The sequence below is a fragment of the Typopeltis vanoorti genome, chromosome 7, assembly GCF_054136105.1.
Source record: "Typopeltis vanoorti isolate ZY-2024b chromosome 7, IOZ_Tvanoo_1.0, whole genome shotgun sequence".
Lineage (NCBI taxonomy): Eukaryota > Metazoa > Arthropoda > Arachnida > Uropygi > Thelyphonidae > Typopeltis > Typopeltis vanoorti.
Window position 1 is genome coordinate 132,705,037 of NC_143555.1, and position 20,168 is coordinate 132,725,204.

The 20,168-nt window shown below is 39.2% G+C and overlaps 1 protein-coding gene across 1 annotated transcript in view; it reads right to left on the reverse strand.

The window, feature by feature from the left end:
* Positions 1-20,168, reverse strand: part of LOC150105077 (uncharacterized) — a 252,392-nt gene that overhangs the window by 173,315 nt on the left and 58,909 nt on the right. Inside the window, exon 2 of the mRNA XM_090395112.1 lies at positions 7,357-7,614. Within this exon, the coding sequence (XP_090251238.1) occupies positions 7,357-7,614 (258 nt within the window). The remainder of the gene's footprint in view (positions 1-7,356; positions 7,615-20,168) is intronic.

Below are 20,168 nucleotides of genomic sequence, written 5' to 3' on the forward strand. Positions count from 1 at the left end.
ACGGAATGAAAGAGAGGTATGGGTGTGCTAGAAAAAGAGAAAATGGTAACAGTAGGAGAGAGGGAATGCTAGAAGAGGAGAGAATGGAAACAGTAGGAGAGAGGGGTATGGGAATGCTAGAAGAGAGAATAGGAGAAGTAGAGGAGAGGGGATGAGAGAGACGTATGGGAATGAAAGAAGAGGAGAGAATGGATACAATAGGAGAGAGGGAATGGTAAGAGGTATAATGTATGAGGACTCAAAAGTGTGGCTATGGCAATTAAGAGAGGTGAAAGAGTGGATGAGATGATTGTGATGGTAGGAACAAATGACTTGATAATGTAAGTGGTAATGTAAGTTGGGCAGCGAGAGATATGAGATTTTTGCTTGAGGCTGTACGGAAGAAGAAGAGAGGGGAAAGATAGTGTGCATGTTGCCTAGGTATGATAATGATGAGCTGAGCAGAAGAGAAGTAATATTGAATGACATAATAGCTAGAATGTGTGACAAGAGAGGACTGGAATATGTGGATGCTTGGAGTGCATTTGAGGACAGATAGGAATTGTTACATTTGAATGAGGAAGGATGTAGGCATCTGGAAAGATTGCTGTTCTGAACGAGTCAGTGTGTCCCAGGGAGGATGGTAGCAGGGGTGGCCTCTTGTGGGAATGGCTACTTGGGAGAAGGGGGGGGACAACATCAGGTAACACTGAGCAAAGTGGAGTCTAGAGGGGATAATACTGGGTATAGAAATAACGGCATTTATGTGCTTTATATTAATGCCAGGAGTATCTGGAATAAGGGAGAGGAATTGGTGGTGCAGATAGCACCAGCCTGGCCAAAAATTATTGGGATCACTGAGATGTGGTTGTCAGAAGAGGATATAATAACAGGAACAGAAGTCGCTGGGTACAGCATTCTTCGGCAGGATAGGAAGGGAAAGCGTGGTGGTGGAGTACTGCTTATGATAAGTGACAACCTAAGTCCTCTAACAGTGAAAGCATTGGAAAGCAGTGACACTAATGATTTTGAAAGCATATGGTGTGAGGTAGAGGTGGGCAAGACAAAGTATTTAGTGGGGTGTTGCTACCGACCCAGAAGCACAGAGGGGTGGGGACTAGGAGATGTTTAGACAGTTGAGTTTGGCAAGTGCAAGAAGAATGATTGTTATGGGATGATATTGGTTAAATATCAAAGTATTGGTTAAAGTCATTTGCTAGTTGTTGGATAGGTTTTGCGTCTTTCATGAAGCTGTGTTTTATGGTTTCGGAGGTGGTGGTGTTGGGAACACAATCTAACATCTCGTTGATCAGATGCCAGGTTTGTTTCATGTTGTTTTGTGCAGAGGTTAATTTGTCTCTGTAGTAGTTTCTTTTTGCATTTCTTATTTGTATTGTAAGACGATTCCATGTTATCTTATATTTGGTTTTTAAGGCTCTGTTATTTGGATATCGCTTTAATTCTTTCCATAGAGCGTCCTTTCTGTGTATTTCTAGGATTAAGTTTTGTGTTATCCAAAGATTTTGGGTTGTTTTTGAGCGAATTCTGATTTTCTTTTCAGCTTTCTTATATATTTCCTCCAGTGCGAGTTTAATGTTGTTGTATAAGATATCTGCTGAATCTGATGCCATGTGTTCCCAGTTGGTATTTCTTATTTTGTGGTTGACTACTTCTTCGTCTATTATTGTTTTGTGTTGCTTTTCTTTTGTGGGGTGTTGCATGGATGTTGTCTTAGTGTGCAGGTTTAGAGCCGTGAAGTAATGATCTGCTACTTTGCATTTTATGACTGATGCAGTGTAACTGTTTGGTGGTGCGCGGACGTTTATATGATCTAGGCAGGAAGCAGTGATAGTATTTCAGAATATTTCTTCTCTGGTACATGATGTTATTGTTCATATTAGATTATACATGGATAGGGTGTCTAGGTATTGTACAGTGTTGTTCTGGTTTTCGTTTGCAATATTTATGTTTATGTCACCGATTATCATTAGGTATTCGGTTGAGCACATTTCTTGGCATGAAAGCCAGCAATTGAGTTTGTGCAAGAATTTTATCATGTTTAAGTTTGGTGGCTTGTAAATTGCATTTAGTATTATGGGATGCTGTCTATTTGTGGTATTAGTGATTTCGAGGCAAAGGGTTTCAGCATGCTCAAATTGATAGGCCGTTTCTTTTGCTATTAATTTATGTTCGATAAATATTAATATTCCACCCCCTTTTTTTGTTTGGCGGCATGATCTATGTTGTTGGAAGCCTGGAATTTGGAAAGCAGTCGCTTCGTCATTAGTTATGGATACTTCTGTTAGGACCTATATATCAATAATTCCGGTGTAATTCCTCAGATAAGCCTGTGACAATAACCAATGTTTTCGGATGCTTCTGATGTTAATATGCAAGATTGAGAGTCCTCTTGCTTGTACTGTGTGTTGTTTCCATGCATCAAGCGAGTTGTAAGTACAACTTTGCATTATCTCCCATAATGCAAAGCACATCTCCTTGCTCTCAGTCCTGAAGATACTTCAGGTGCAAACTTTGTTTGCTTACACTTGGATAAAGGATTAAACTAAATTTATTATAGTCTAACCAAGTGGGAAAAAAACTTCCAACATCTTTCTCTAAATCCAGAGTAATTTAATAATAAGGTGAGACACCTTTTAGCAACTCGTATAGATAAATATGACCTCTCCATTGCTTCTGTCTTACTATCACCACCTCTAGGTCTAGCTTCCACTGACGAGACCTCAATAAAGGTCAAAACCGGTCTGGGTAGTGGCCCTTCCCTTAATGCATAGCATTATACATGTCTGCAAGGAGATGTGCTTTGCATCATGGGAGATAATAAGACAAGGTGGGATGAGAGCTTGGTCCACTTTTACCAAGAGTTGCCTCGGTCCTGAAGATGCTTTCACTTGGATAAAGGATTAAACTAAATTTATTATGGTCTAACCAAATGGGAAAAAACTTCCAACAATAACTGTTTCATCAAATGTTGCATTCTGACAATTTCACTCTAACCTGAGCATGTGAGGATTTATGTGCCTGATGGACTGAATTTCAATGGTTTTTTAGAGTTAGATGTTTGGAGAAAATTTTTTCAGCAAGAGGTTGGCAGTGCAACATCAGGAAAACTAGAGATATTGGTTGCAGGGGATGCAAGTAAGCATGTGTCTAGCTACCCATGGTCAATAAGTGTGATTGCAGAAATGAACTGTGAACAACTGCTATACCTCTGATGCCAGAAGCATTAGAAATAAAGAAGAAGAGTTTTGGGCATTTGTTAGCTCAACTTGGCCACAAATTATCGGCATCAGCAGCGTAACATCTACTCACTTACCCACTCATGAGTGGGCAAGTGAATTGAACTATCAGTTCAATGCTGCAGAGAGTAACAAATTTCTGAAATTTCATAGGCAATGATAGGACGTAAAGTATACACTTACTGCAGAAATTTTGAAGGAGATTGATGAAGAAATCTGGGAGTGGTGGTGGTGAACAAGGACCTGAAGTTCAGGGGTCCCACTACATAAATTGTTGTTAAGTCATGACATTAGATTATTGTAATTATGCAGATGCAGAAATAAAAAGTTATGGTTTGTATAAAGCTTTGATCTGGCCTAATATGGATTATTGTGGACAGATTTGGTCAAATGGTTTTCATGGTGATGTAGATACATTACAAAGGGACCAGATAAGATTGACTGAGGTGGTAATTGAGATGTTGGATATAAAGACAGGTTGAGGGAATTCAATTTGCAAAGCTTCTTGAATAGGAGGAGAGGAGATATGATTGATATGTTTAAGTTGGCAAGGGATTGTTACCAAATTAATGTGGAAGAAATTTTTCATAGAATGGGATATTGGGTAGAACAAGGGGCCATCTCTGCAAACTGTATAAGGAGGTTGTGAGGAAGGGAGTGGGGATCAGGTTCTTTGCATGGAGAGTGGTTGTCTGGAATGCATAACTCAACGGAGAGCTCAGTTTTGTGTGTGACAGTGTGTCGTTCCCATGATGAGTCTTTTGAATCTATGGAGGTCTAGTGGTAATAATAATAATAATTGATACACTGTGTTGAAATAGATATTGGGACAGCACTTCATTTCAGAGGAATCAAATTATGCACAGCTTTATTATTGGTCCTTCTTTGATCCTGATTACACTTTCCACCAGTTTGTGATAATATGAGTTATGTGTTGTGTGTCTTTCAGTATGACCACCAGTGAATGTACCATTCTTGCAATGGTCTAGCCTCCAAACCAAGCATTCTAGTTTGATCACTACTGGGATGAGATAGGCATAATCCATATGGCAAAGCAAGGAATATCCAAATATTCATGTCAACATAGCATACATGCAATATCGAGTTTACTTTGGTGTTCAGAGACTGGAAAATTTTGTTGCTGAATGAAGTGAAAGTGGATGTGCAGAATCAGAGAAACTAGATCTTTTAGGGAGGGTGTAAGTGGACAGAAAGTGCAGAAGTCCCCTTATACTAACTATCCCATTTTGGTTTGTTATCTTTCATCCTAACTCAAGCATATTATACACATATTTACACTCAGCTGCCTCACTGATGTCAAAATAGGGGTGGGGCCAGGGGACTTCTGCACTTTCTGTACACTAATGCCAGGAGTATTTGGAATAAGAAGGAGAAATTTTTGGCCTTGTTAGTTCTTCCTGGCCACAGGTTATTGTCACTAGTGAGACAGGGTGAACAGAAGATGATATAGTTAGTGGAATAGAATGTGAGGGTTATAGTGTGTTCAGGAAAGACAGAGAGAAAAGAATGGGGTGGGGGGGGTTATTGATGATAGATGATGAACTGCAGCCAAAGAGAATAGAAGTTCAATTTCAGGATAGTGAAAATAGCACATCTGAGGCTATCAGGTGTGAGATTGAGATCAGCACAACAAAATTTACAGTTGGGTGCTGCTATAGACCAGGCGATGGCATAGATGATGGAGACAGTATGCATAGACAAATAGACTCAATGAGTGGAGGACAAGTAATTATTATGGGGGATTTCAACTATGGTAACATTGATTGGAGAGAGGAGAAGACAAATAGGAGGAAGGAAATGAATTTTATACAGTTACTAAGGGATAACTGCCTGAGTCAGCATGTAATGGAATATACTAGGGGTTCGAGAGTGCTTGGCCTAGTAACTGCATCTGAGAAATTGACTATTATGAATATGACCATATTTCCACCAATCAGTGAGAGTGATCATAAAGTCTTGACCTGGGAAGTGGCTAAATGTGCAGAATTTTCAATTAAGACATGTAGAATTACTGGGCTGGTAAGTAATACAAGCTTAGGAGATTGCTTGGATCAGTGCCATGGCATGTCAAACTGCAAGAGCTGAATGTTGATAGTGCATGGGAAGTGGTTAAGGAGCGTTTGAGGGAGGTAATGGCTGACTGCATACCTAGAGTGTGGAGAGTAAATCAAGTGGGAGTTAAATGGACGAATAACACCATTAAGCTTGAGCTGCAAAAAAAGAAACAATTCTGGATGAAATTTAAGGAGAAAGGTGACCTGCAGGCATACGAACAGTACAAAGCACAGGCCAGAAGATTAACTATTGTGGTAAGAAAAGCTAAAGCAGATTATGAAAGTAAATTAGCAATGCAAGCTAAAGTGAATCCCAAACAGTTCTTTCGATATGCTGCAAGTAAGAGAAAAATGTATACAGCAAAATGATTCTAAGGAATGCCGATGGCAGCGAGGTAACTGAATCAGATGAAATAGTAGAATCACTAAGCGAACACTTTGCAAGAGTATATCACCCAGGCTGTGATATTGCAGGAATGAGAGAATGAATGGCTGATACAGAAATTGAAGTGAATGAAATGGAGGTGAATATTACAGAACCTTAATGTAAATACATCTGTGGGATTGGATGGTATACCAGCTCGAGTCTTACGTAAAGCGGCAATGGAATTGTCAGTTCCCTTGACCATATTGTTTAATTTATGTCTCATTCTGGGTTAGTCTCGAGGGGGTGGAAAGAGTGGAAAATAATTCCATTGCATAAAGGAGGTTCCAAGACAGCTGTTCCAAATTACAGACTGATTAGCATATCAAGAATCATTGTCAAGGTTTTGGAGATATTAATCATGAGCAAAATACAGAAATGGATAGATAAAAATGGGATACTGTATGGAGGACAGCATGGTTTATGCCTCAGTAACTTGCTCACGTTTAGTAATACAGTGACGGCTGAACAGGATAAAGGTTAATGGATTTACAGTGATACTGCTGGACTTTGCTAAGGCCTTTGACAGGATACCACATGGAATTCTAATCAGCAAACTGCAGCACATGGGGATGAATATAGGGTTGGTGAGATGGATAGGAGGGTGGTTGATGGAGAGATATCACAGTTTATTCAGGAGTGGAGTCCAAAAGAAGGTCTGTTACTAGTGGTGTGCCGCAGGGTTCTGTTCTTGGACCACTATTTCTGCTATTTAATTTGTTCATTAATGATATGGGAAAGGATCTGAGAGGAACTGTTCATTTATTTGCTGATGATGCAAAGTTCGGTAGAGCAATAGTGAATGCACATGATGTCAAAATTTTGCAGGATGATTTGAATAGATTGGCAGTCTGGGCTAATGAGAATGGATGACAGTTTAATGTAGCAAAATGTAAGATTTGGGTGTGTTTGTGGACAGGGAGTTGAAGTTTAGGGGACACGTAGCAAAAGTGGCTAAATCAGCTCATCAGATCACTTGGTTATGAAAAATACTTTGACAAGCAGAGATAAGCAAGTTATTGTTTCTCTTTATTGAGCCTTGATAAGACCCCAACTTGACTACTGTGCCTAGATATGGGCTCCTGGGTTTCTTCTTAATGGGGAGGAGGTAGAGAGGATCCAGAGGCAAGTGACCAAGATGATAGCTGGTCTATGGAATGAACCTTACGAGAACAGGTTGAAGATCTGTGGGTTACAGAAATTGGTTGATAGGCGGAAAAGGGGTGATATGATTGAGACATCCAAATTACTGAAGAGTTTTTACAAGATTAATTCAGAAGAAATTTTTCAGAACAGGTCTGGTGATGGGAGAACTAGGGGCCATCCATAGAAACTGAACAAGAGTGTAGTTAGCAAGGGTGCTAGAACTACGTTTTTTAATTGGAGAATGGTGAATGAATGGAATAAGCTGCCAGAGTTTGTTGGGTACCATGATTGTAAATGAGTTTGAAGCAAACTATGATAGATAGTGTGTGAATGCCGAATAGTTTTTCTTGACAGATGTTTAGGGCCTCCCTCGATGAGTCTAAGGACTCCTTGGAGTTGCAGGTAATAATAATAATAATAATAATAATAATAATGATAATTTAAATATAATGTAATAAAACATCAAATAAATTACCTGTACAAAAGTTTTTATATCCTGATAGCTTTGGGTACCTAGTTTCAATAGTTGTGATGTCTGTGGAGAATGTTGCAGTGGAAGACCAAGTTTGGCTACATCCTTCATACTAGTAATTTGTCCTTCCACAACCTTAGATATCTGACCAGGCCTCACACCTACACGTTCTCGATAAAAAATATACCTTAGTTTAACTGTAAAAATTTTGGTATACTGGTCATATTGTTGGCTGCTTATTTCTGAGAGCGAGTAACAAGCCTATAAAGACAAAACAAGTATTAAAAATTTCTATAAAACTACATGCAATGATATACTATACTAACTGAAACTGTAATGAATGCCTCACGTGGCACACCCAAGTTTTTAGATCTGCAGTGCAGTTCTTTGCAAGAATGGAGGTCAATTTAGTAAATATAATATACCTGACTATGGAATGCTAGCCATGAGAAATTATTTGAAAGAATTTAAATTACAGATTAGAGATGTTATTATTAATAATAATTCCTCCAAGTTTATCCGTAGTGCAATTGGAAGAATGACGATGTATTGCAACCTTCAACTGGAAAAGGCCCAAGTTCGATTCTCATCATTAAGAGAAGACTTTTATATGGGCTTTCTCATTTGAAGGGAAGGTAGGATGGCCGAGCGGTCTAAGGCACCAGTCTCGTCAGAGGCGTGGGTTCGAATCCCACCCCTGCCAAGGTTAGTTCTTTAAGTTCCTCCATAGCACAATTGGAAGAACGACGATATATTGTGACCTTCGATTGGAAAAGGCCCAAGTTTGATTCTTGTCGTTGCAAGAGGAATTTTATATGGGCTTTATCGTTTGAAAGTCAGTTATCAGGATTTTTTTGAGGGCCTGGATGGTCGAGTGGTTAGCATATCTGCTCTCCAGCCAAAAGGCTGCAGGTTTGAATCCTACTGTGGGCATGGATGTTTGTGATTATCTGTGAAAATACTGGTGGTTGTGGTGGTGGGCAATAGATAGCGTTGGTGTAGATGATGATGGTAGTTGAGGTTCACTGTAGTTGGTGGATTGAGTGGTGGAGACAGAGAGTTGAAGAGTAGGTGTCTTCCCTCGATGAGTCTTTGGACTCCTTGGAGGTGTCACATAATAATAATAATAATAATAATAATAATAATAACAAAAGTCATGAAGATTTTTGTTATTATTAATAATAACAAAATCATGACCCATGATGAACAAAATATTCATCATAATGCTGAATTTTACATTTTTTTTCACTTCCAGCATTCATAGCCCATTCTGATTCTGATGATGCATTCAACATTACATGCAAAAAACAAACAAACAAAAAAATCCACTCCTTGTTCCTACATTTTTGCACAACTTCCAAGAATAACCTCTCATTCTATATCCGTTTATCCCCTACACTGTTTATAATTTTGTGATCCATCAAACTGCAGTTTATGTTTCTTCAAACTCTCCATAACCAACATTCCAAAACTGCAATAATGCTTTAGTAATTTTTCTCTGGATTCTCTTCAGATGAGAAATAAAACCAGGTGACCAAATTTGTACAAAATAGTTCCATGTTTGGTCTGACCAATGCTTTGAACAGCGTTACAACCTCTTCCTTATCAGTAATAGTTACTTTACTTTACTTCTTATCAGCAGCAATGCATTATACAATCTTCATGACACTTGCAACATGCCCTCTGAACTTCACTCCAACATCTACCACCTATAGATGCCAAATCTTAGCCAACTCATAGAGCTCAGTTTCATTACTATGATACACAGCCCCCACACAATTCTACTTCCTTGCACTTATTAATATTATTATTATTAACATCATCAATGGGGCACCTCCATTCTAATGGGGCAGTGTATCCTTGCTAACTAATCATACTCACTCATCTTCCAAGGAGTGACATACTTTCCAGTTCTATCATGTACTGAAAAATTAATTCTACACCCATCCCATTAAATCTCTTAAAACTCAGATCTTCAATTTATTTTTAGGAGTATTCAACATACCTGATACCATATTGATCACCTACCTCTGGGTCCTCTTTAGCACCTCCTCATCCTCAATAAACATGGATGATTCACATCCCAGTACAACATTTCAGATATAATTGCATCAAAGCATTATAAAAAGAGATAATAACGTCCTTATCCTACTAGTTTTTCAACATCTAAGCAATCCTTTGTTATATTTTTCCCATTTCTACAATATGTTTCCTTCAACCACCATCATCTCTAAATTCCTGGTCTCATCTAATACAATACACTACAACATATGCTCTTTTCAGCACTAAGTTCATTACTTTACATTTTGCTACACTGATCTGACAACTATCATAATTTTCCCATAATTCCAGTCTGTTCCATAGAAGAGTTCTGTGAGGAAAGTAATGAAACTGAGCTTAGATTACAAGGATGGTGATTATGACAACCTTAGGAGACAGCTTAGAGCTACAGCATGAAATATGGAGTTGAGTAGAAAAGAAAAAAAAATATCTTTTACATATATAAAAATCACAAATCTGAATACCTTTATATTCCAATTATTATTATTATTATTATTCAGGCCTCCATGGAGTCAAAAGACTCATCGAGGGGAGGTTCCCCCTAAGAAACACAAAGTCTATCATACCACTCCTTAAACTCATTGACCGTTCCCACCCTCACCACTCTATCAGGCAATGCATTCCACGGCTCAACCACCCTCCATGCAAAGAAACCACTCCTCACCCTCTTGCTCACAGTTTCCTTTCGTAACTTCCAGGGATGGCCTCTTGTCATCACTCCTTCCCACTGTTCAACCAAGTGAAAGAACTCCCCGGTGTCAACCCTGTAACCACCTCTCAACAGTTTAAAAGTCTCAATCATATCACCTCTCCTTCTTCTATCCGCCAAACTCTGCAGTCCACATTCCCTCAGCCGATTCTCATAACTATCCTTGTACAGTCCTAAGATCATCTTTGTCATCCGTCTTTGTATCTTTTCCACAGTTAATTTATCCCCTTCAAATCCTGGGGACCAAATCTGAGAACAATAATCCAAGTGTGGTCTGATCAGAGACTTATACAATGGAATGATAACCCTCTTATCTCTGCAGGACAGTGTCCTTCTCATAATTGCAGCAATCTCCTGTGTTACCTTCACCACCTTTGCAATATGTCCCCTAAACTTCAGGTTTCTATCAATCATCAATCCCAGATCTCTTGTCTCCCCAACTTCCTCCAGTATAACTCCTCCCATAGAGTATGCAGCATCCCATCGATGTTTCCGAAACCTCAAGACCTTACATTTTGCTGCATTAAACTGAAACCCCCATTCATTTCCTCATCTATCTGGCTTATTCAAATCCTCTTGCAGGGCTACCACATCTGTACTATTACTAATAATCCTTCCCAGCTTTGCATCATCTGCAAACAACTGAATATCCCCTTGCAATGTCATTGATATAAAGGTTAAACAATATAGGTCCTAGTACTGAGCCCTGTGGGACCCCACTTGTAACCTTCTGTCTCCTTGAAACTGCTTCACCATACACAACTCTCTGATACCTATCAGACAGCCAATCCTGAATCCAGTTGACGAATCTGACATCCAGACCCATGTGTTGTAATTTAAATATCAGCTTATCATGTGGCACCCTGTCAAATGCCTTTGCTAAGTCTAAGAAAATTGCAGTATATGCCTTTCCCTCATCTAATGTTCTTGTAACTTTATTATAAAAGGCTAGCATATTGCTAAAACAAGAGCATCCCCTTTCACAAATACATACAGATAACATTACTCATACAGATAACATTGCCCTCATCTGCCCAGTGCTGTATACAGTCCCTCACTACTTTCTCCAAGATCTTAACAACTACTGATGACACACAGACTGGTCTATAATTAGACACTTCCAGTCTGTTACCACCCTTATGCAATAGGGTGGTATTGCACCCTCCTTCCATTCCCTGGGCACCTTTGCCGAAGACAGACTTTCATTGAAAAGCCAGGTTAAAGGCACTGTCAGTTCCCTAGCACATTCTCTCAAAACTCGTGGTGAAATACCATCCAGTCGAAAAGCTTTATTGACATCCACAGTTCTCAGTATCTGAAACAAACTCTCCTCCTGTACCTCTAAACCTTGAACCTGCCCTATCCCTCTAGCATTAAAACTGACTCCTCCAGGATGAAATACTCCAATAAAAGTGGTCATTGAACAATTCCACTATGTCTTCTGCATCAGTCACTCTATTCCCATTTTTATCCCACAATATCATTCTTCCACAGTCATTTCTCCTCCTACTGGCCACATAGCTAAAAAATTCCCTAGGATTGTCTTTGAATCTTAGGGCCAATCTCCTCTCATATTCCAGTTTCGCTTTCCTTACCACACTAGTCACTCTTCTGGCCTGTGTCTTATATTCTTCATGCATCCTCTCTTCACCTGTCTCCTTATATCTCTTCCATAGCTTATTTTTCACATGCAATTCCTGTTTAATATTGTTTGTCATCCACTTTACTCCAAATTGTGTCCTCTTCTTCACTTGTGGTATACAACTTATCATTGCTGCTAACAAATATTCTTGCACAATTTCCCACGCACTAACGATATCCCGGACTTTTAATTCCTCCCTCCATGAAACTTCCCGAAGTTGACGTCTAAGACTATTATAATCACCTGCATTATAATTCCACATAAGTTCCCGTCACTTTGATACTCCTGCATGTCTATTCATTTTCCAAGTCAAAACCATATGGTCACTCTCTCCAACTGGTAGGAGAGATGTCATCTCAGTTATTATCAACTCTTCTGATGCTATAACCAAATCTAGAACTCTTGAATCTCTTGTTCCCTCTGTTACATGTTGCCTAAGACATTTGTCCCTCAATAATTCTAGAAATTCCATTCCACTATTGCTACATGCATCTTCCTCTCTTTAATTTATACTATTATAGTTAAAATCTCCCATAACAATCATTCTTCTTGCACTTGCCAAACTTAGCTGTCTAAACATCTCCTGGTCCCCATCCTCTGTGTTCCTGGGTCTGTAGCAACACCCCACTAAACATCCTGTCTTGCCTACCTCTACCTCACACCATATGCTCTCAAAATCATTTGTCTCACTTCCTTCCAAAGCCTCCACTCTTGGCGGACATAGGTCATCACTTATCATAAGCAGTACCCCACCACCACGCTTTCCCCTCCTATCCTGACGAAAAATGCTATACCCAGCGACTTCTATTCCTGTTATTATATCCCCTTCTGTCAACCACGTCTCAGTGATCCCAATAATTTTTGGCCAGGCTGATGCTATCTGCGCCACCAATTCCTCTCCCTTATTCCGGATACTCCTGGCATTAGTATAAAGCATATAAATGCCATTGTTTCTATACCCAGCATTATCCCTTCTAGACTCCACTGGGCTCAGTGTTACCTGACATCGTCTCCCTTCTTCCAAGTATCCATTCTCACAAGAGGCCACCCCTGCTACCATCCTCCCTGGGACACACTGACTCTTTCAGAACAGCAATCTCTCCAGATGCCTACGTCCTTCCTCATTCAAATGTAAACGGTCTCTCGCATACAATTCCTCTCTTTCCTCAAATACACTCCAAGCATCCATATATATATACCAGTCCTCTCTTGTCACACATTCTTGCTATTATGCCATTCAATATCACTGCTCTTCTGCTCAGCTCATCATTATTATACCTAGGCAACACACACACTATTTTTTCTCTCTCTGTCTTCTTCCGTACAGTCTCAAACAAAAACCTCATATCTCTCGCTGCCCGACTTACATTACCACTCAAGTCATTCGTTCCTACCATCACAATCATCTCATCCACCCTTTCACCTCTCTTAATTGCCATAGCCACCCTTTCTATTGATCCTCCTGGCAAACACTCCTCACGCATCCTATCTTGAACACCATGGATCATTGAGTCGCCATACATTATACCTCTTACCATTCCCTCTCTCCTATTGTTTCCATTCTCTCCTCTTCTTTCATTCCCATAGGTCTCTCTCATTCCCTCTCCTCTACTGCTATTCTTGCTTCTAGCATTCCCATACCTCTCTCCTATTGTTTCCATTCTCTCCTCTTCTAGCACTCCCATACATCTCTCTCATTCCCTCTCTCCTACTGTTTCCATTTTCTCCACTTCTAGCACTTCCATATCCCTCTCTCATTCTGTCTCTCCTACTGTTTCCATCCTCTCGTCTTCTAGCATTCCCATATCTCTCTCTCATTCTCTCCTCTCCTACCATTTCCATTCTCTCCTCTTCTAGCACCCCCATACCTCTTGCTCATACTCCCTAAATTCTCTCTCTCTCCTACTCTGATTCTCCTTGCATTTATCTGTTCCATTCTCCTAATCTTATCTTTCATACTTCTGCTCTCATTCACAAGACATTGCACCTCCTCTTTCAACTCATCTATCTCCCTCTGCAGGTCAGTCACTCTCCCAAACAAAACCATCTCCTAAACTTTCACAGTCACTCACACCTTCCACACTATCAACTATTATTTTCTCATTCATATATATCTTTTTTTCATTCTCTCCTATCACACTACTTGTCTTCCTACATTCATTTCCCGTTCCTGGAGCAACAAATTCAGATATCGATATTTCTAATGCACTTATTTCCTCCAACTGCCTGCATTTTGTGTATATACGCTCTCCACTCTCTTTCACAAGCCACATATCTAATTCCCGAGATGCATACATGCCGCAAGTACTGCATGCCACAAAGTCCCTTATGATATTGCTAATAACTGAGTTCTTAAATGGCGGAGAACTTGGCGATACGCCACTTTCGACTGCTGCTGAATCCGTAATCATTCCTTACTGCCAAGTAGCATAATCGTTAATTATTCAATTAATAAATTCCGTTAAATAAATAGAAAAAAAGTACAAACAATTACAAGCAAAACAAAATATTTAAGTACACTAAATAAAATGAAATATAACTAAATACAGTAATGAAAACTTAGCTTCGTTTTGTCTTCCACCGTTATGCATTCGATTCCGAAGGTAACCAAAATATATTATATCGCGACAGAACTAACAACTTCCAAAAAACAACCACTGAAGTACACTTGTATTCAGAGAAACGATTTAGCACTCAAAAACGTAGAAAAACGCGAAAAAAATGGACTATTCATCAATTAAAAATCACTTTCTTCTACACAGCTTAAATTCACCGCCAAATGCAATTGTTGAGTCATAAGTTCCTTTCCAGCTTCACAACCCCCCCCCCCTTCACTGGCCATTCCTATTCTTATATAAAAAATACTATTGATTCATATGAGATTTTAACCTGAAACTAATTTAATGGTTAGTTTCAACAACAATGCTTTCACTAATGTTCCTCAAAATTATTATTATTTTCAGTATTATTATTATTATTAGCATCATATCTCCAAGGAATGGAGTCAAGAGACACATCACAGGAGATCCACATCCTCATGCAAAAAAGAGCATCAAACTATAATCCCATTCTCAGTTTCTGCACTCATTGCACATTCAGAATTGCATTCCACACACCAACTATTCTCCAAGTAGAGAATCTACTCCTTACTCCTTTGCTCTTATACAACTTTCAGGGAAGGCTTCTTGCTCTATCTATGTCTTCCTCAACTCTGTGAAAAATGTCCTCCTCCACATTAATCTGGTAACAATCCTCTCACTAACTTATATGTTTCAGCCATAATCCCCTCTCCTTCTTCTATTCACAATGCTCTGAAACTTGCATTCCCTCAATCTGCCTTCATATCCCACATTCCATAGAACTGGAACCAACCTTGTGAACTTTCTCTGGGCCCTTTATAATATATATCCTCATGAATTTCAAAACCTTGAGACCATATCTGCATACAGTAGTCCCTATGTAGCCTGATCAAGACTTTATACAAGGGAACCATAACCTTTTTGCTTCTGCATCTCAATATCTCCTCCTCATCATCATTGCCATAATCATTGTGATGTTCTCACAATTTCAGCAACTGTGAACCCTAAACTTCAAGTTGCTGTCCACAATCACTCTCAGATCTCTCACCTCTTCCACCACTTTAAAAATTCCCCATTAATTGTATACTCTACCTCCTAACCTTGCCTACCAAATTTCAAGATCTTGCACATTACAAGGAGGTCAGGAAAATAATAATAATAATAATAATAAACTGAGAGCTCCACTCACTTGGCCACACACATAGTCTATTGTGATCCTCCTTCAACACCAGAACATCTGCTCTGCTCCTCATAGTACTTCCCAACTTTGCATCATCAGCAAATAACTGCATATCCCCATCTGTCACAAGATGCCTGCAATAGCATCTGTTTCAATAGCATCAATAGCTGGCCCGGTTGGCCGAGTGGTTAGCTTATCTGATCTCTGACCAAAAAGGCTGCAAGTTCAAATCCCACTGTGGGCATGGGTGTTTGTGATTGTCTGTACTAGTAGTGGTGGGCAGTAGATGGCATTGGTGTAGATTATTATTATTATTATTACCCAAAACTCATCTAGGAGGTCCTTTTATCAAACACATAGCTCATCATACCACGCTTTAAACATGCTCAAATTCTCTGCAGACACTACACTCTCAGGCAAGGCATTCCAATCATTCACAACTCTGCACGCAAAAAATCTACTTTTCACTCCCATGCTCACACACACACTCTTTATACAGTTTCCAGGGATGACCTCTGGTTCTCCCCTGATCTTCCACTGTTTTCTGTAGAACCTCTCCAACATTGATCCTATAACAACCCCTTAGTAACTTGTAGTCTCTATCATAATCTCCTCTTCCTCCTATCCACTAGACTCTGTAAATTGCATCTTCTCAATCTTTCCTCACATTCGACATTCCAGAGATCAGAAACTACCTTAGTCAGTTGCCTCTGGACCCTTTCCAACATCTCTTTGTCCTTTTGAAAACCAGGTGACCAAATCTGGGCACAGTAGTCCATGTGTGGCCTAATCAAAGCCTTATAAATAGAACAAGAATCTCCCTACTTCTACAAGTCAGTGTCCTTTGCATCATTCCCAGAAGTCTTTGTGTTGCCTTCACAATTTTGGCAATGTGTCCCCTAAATTTCAGATCCTTATCCATTATCACCCCAAGATCTCTTATTTCCTCTGCCTCCGACAATATATCTTCACCAAGCACAAATTCTGTATCCTATCTTTGTTTTCCAAATTTTAAAACCTTACATTTTGCAACATTGAACTTGTATCCCCATTCCCATACCCAATCACTCAATTTATTCAAGTCTTCTTCTAAGGCCACAACATCTTCCCTACTCTTCATGGTTCGTCCCAACTTTGCATCATCTGCAAACAACTGAATATCTCCATCCAAATCTTCACCAGTATCATTAATATACAAGTTAAATGATGTGGTTCACTGTAGTTGGTGGATTTTGTGCAGGTGTCTCCCTCCGATGAATCTTTGGACTCCTTGGAGGTGTCACATAATAATGATATCCCACTAGGTGACCATCCTCTTCTGGAATACTACTCTTACCAATACCTATCTGACAGCCAATTACCTACCAACTCACTAGTCTCTTATCTAATTCCATCAGTCTATATTTAGTTACACAGCTTATCCTGTGGCAATCTATCACAGACCTTTGAAAAATCCAAGCATACCACTGTATATGCACTCTCTTATCTAGTGAATTTGTCACTTTGTTATAGTACATGTAGCAAATGACACCTTTCAACTTCTGTATTTTAAATTCTAATAAGATATTGTAGATCTCTAAGTTTGTGATGAATTCTAGATATTTTTAATTGAAACGGTAAACTCTATAGAGAAATAGAAGGATCCAAAATGAGATCTCCTCTATTTGGAGTTATGCTGCTGTTTGCCAATAATGTAAAGTTGGGAAGAACTATGAGGAGCAGAGCTGAGCAGAGTTGTGGATTAGAAGAAGGATGTCAATAGTCTATGTGATTGGAATACTCAGTTTAATATCACAAAAAGTGAAAGTGTTGCAATTTGGAAGGCAAAGTTAGAAGGTAGAGTATACAATTAAAATTGAAGTTTAGGGTTCGCAGTTGCTAAAGTCTGTATATGGAACTGTTAAACAGTGCATGGTAAAAAGTATCAGCTTATTGTTAATTTAAGGATGTTTATATAGAAAGGATATTATCATGATATTAATCCTACAATAGAGATGATCTCTGTTCAACAATTATTTTTAATTTATTTCTGAGTGTACCTATATATTTCTTTATTTGCACAAGGGTTCACTCCGATTGGTACAATGACCTCTATTTTTACTATTTCTTTCAGAATCCAAATAAATCACTGACTCAATACCAAAATACAAAATAAATAAATTTAATAAAACACAAAACAAAATATATACACTTCAAACAATATTACATAACTATAACTAACTACACAATTAATTGGATCCAAGGCCTTTTCATAAAATAAACTTACACTTAAGACTAGACTAAACACTTTGCTTGCACAATCACAAAATTCATAGCCAGTTTCTTTCTCTGTCAAGGCCCTTTTCCGAAGATATATGACTTTATTCTTCATTTTCACAGGATCCTTTTCATCACTCATGTAGCACACATTAATTCTTCCTGACTTACTTCTGTCTTCTTTTTAGTAGAAATAACAGTTGGATTTGGCATCCTTAATATAGATAAAACTTCCTAATCAGAGTTTTCTCGAACATTCCTTTAGAACGTAAATAGCAAATTCTTTTCTTTTATTCACTACTAATGCTTATTGACAGTCTAAACTCTTTCATTTAAAAAAAACTTACAGTTCTACGATTCCCTTTTCGGAATCCCCTATAAATCTTCCGATTAGTTCCCTCCAATATTCCTTTTAAAGCGCCTATAGCAAAATTTCCCTTTTATTTATCAATACTTATTCCACTTTGAAACTTAATAGTTCCACGATTCTTTTTTCAGAATATACTATTAATTTTCCTCCGACTGTCACATAAAAAAAACTCAAGTTCCTCTGAATCTAAATATCTGCCGGCCTGTGTTCTAATTTCTCTCTCCGAACGCTATCTTGTTTACTCTCCCATTGCTTCGATACCGAACACTGTTCTTGTCAGCTGTCAATCACACATCAAACTTCTCGGCGAGCATGCACACTCAAGGAAAATGGCAAGTGAGAAACTAGGTATAATGGCACACGTTGTCTCCATTAGTAAAAAGAGAATGTCACTTCAAAACACAACACTTAATATTTTAATTATTATTATTATTATTATTCAGGCCTCCATGGAGTCAAAAGACTCATCGTAGGAGGTCCTTCCTAAGAACATAAACTCTGTCAAGACTCATTGAGGGGAGGTCCCCCCTAAGAAACACAAAGTCTATCATACCAGTCCTTAAACGCATTGACCGTTCTCTACTACTCCATTAGGCAATGCATTCCATGGTTCAACCACCCTCCGCACAAAGAAACCATTCCTCACCCTCTTGCTCACAGTTTCCTTTCATAACTTCCAGGGATGGCCTCTTGTCATCACTCCTTCCCACTGTTCAACCAAGCGAAAGAACTCCCCAGTGTCAACCCTGTAACCACCTCTCAACAGTTTAAAAGTCTCAATCATATCACCTCTCCTTCTTCTATCCACCATACTCTGCAGTACACATTCCCTCAGCTGATTCTCATAACTATCCTTGTACAGTCCTGAAACCATCTTTGTCATCCGTCTTTGTATCTTTTCCACAGTTAATTTATCCCCTTCAAATCCTGGGGACCAAATCTGAGAACAATAATCCAAGTGTGGTCAGAGACTTATACAACTGAATGATAACCATTTTATCTCTGCAAGTCAGTGTCCTTCTCATAATCGCAGCAATCCTTAGTGTTACCTTCACCACCTTTCCAGTATGTCCCCTAAACTTCAGGTTTCTATCAATCATCAACTCCAAATCTCTTATCTCCCCTACTTCCTCCAGTATAACTCCTCCCATAGAGTATGCAGCATCCCATCGATGTTTCCCAAACCTCAAGACCTTACATTTTGCTGCATTAAACCGACACCCCCCCCCCTCTTGCAGGGCTACCACATCTGCACTATTACTAATAATCCTTCCCAGCTTCGCATCATCCGTAAACAACTGAATATCCCCTTGCAATCCACTGGCAATGTCATTGATATAAAGGTTAAACAATATAGGTACTAGTACTGAGCCCTGTGGGACCCCACTTGTAACCCTCTGCCTCCTTGAAACTGCTCCACCATACACAACTCTCTGATACCTATTGGACAGCCAATCCTGAATCCAGTTGACCAATCTGACATCCAGACCTATGTGCAGCAACTTAAATATCAGCTTATCATGTGCCACCCTGTCAAATGCCATTGCTAAGTCTAAGAAAATTGCAGTATATGCCTTTCCCTCATCTAATGTTCTTGTAACTTTATTATAAAAGGCTAGCATATTGCTAAAACAAGAGCACCCTTTCACAAATCCATGTTGACTCTCACAGATAACATTACCCTCATCTGCCCAATGCTGTATACGGTCCCTCACTACTTTCTCTAAGAGCTTAACAACTACTGATGACATACAAACTGGTCTATAATTAGACACTTCCAGTCTGCTACCGCCCTTATGCAATGGCACTATCTTACCTTCCTTCCATTCCCTGGGCACCTCTGCCGAAGCCAGACTTTATTGAAAAGCCAGGTTAAAGGCACTGTCAGTTCCCTAGCACATTCTTTCAAAACTCTTGGTGAAATACCATCCAGTCCCAAAGCTTTACTGACATCCATCTATTCATTTTCCAAGTCAAAACCATATGGTCACTCTCTCCAACTGGTGGGAGAGATGTCA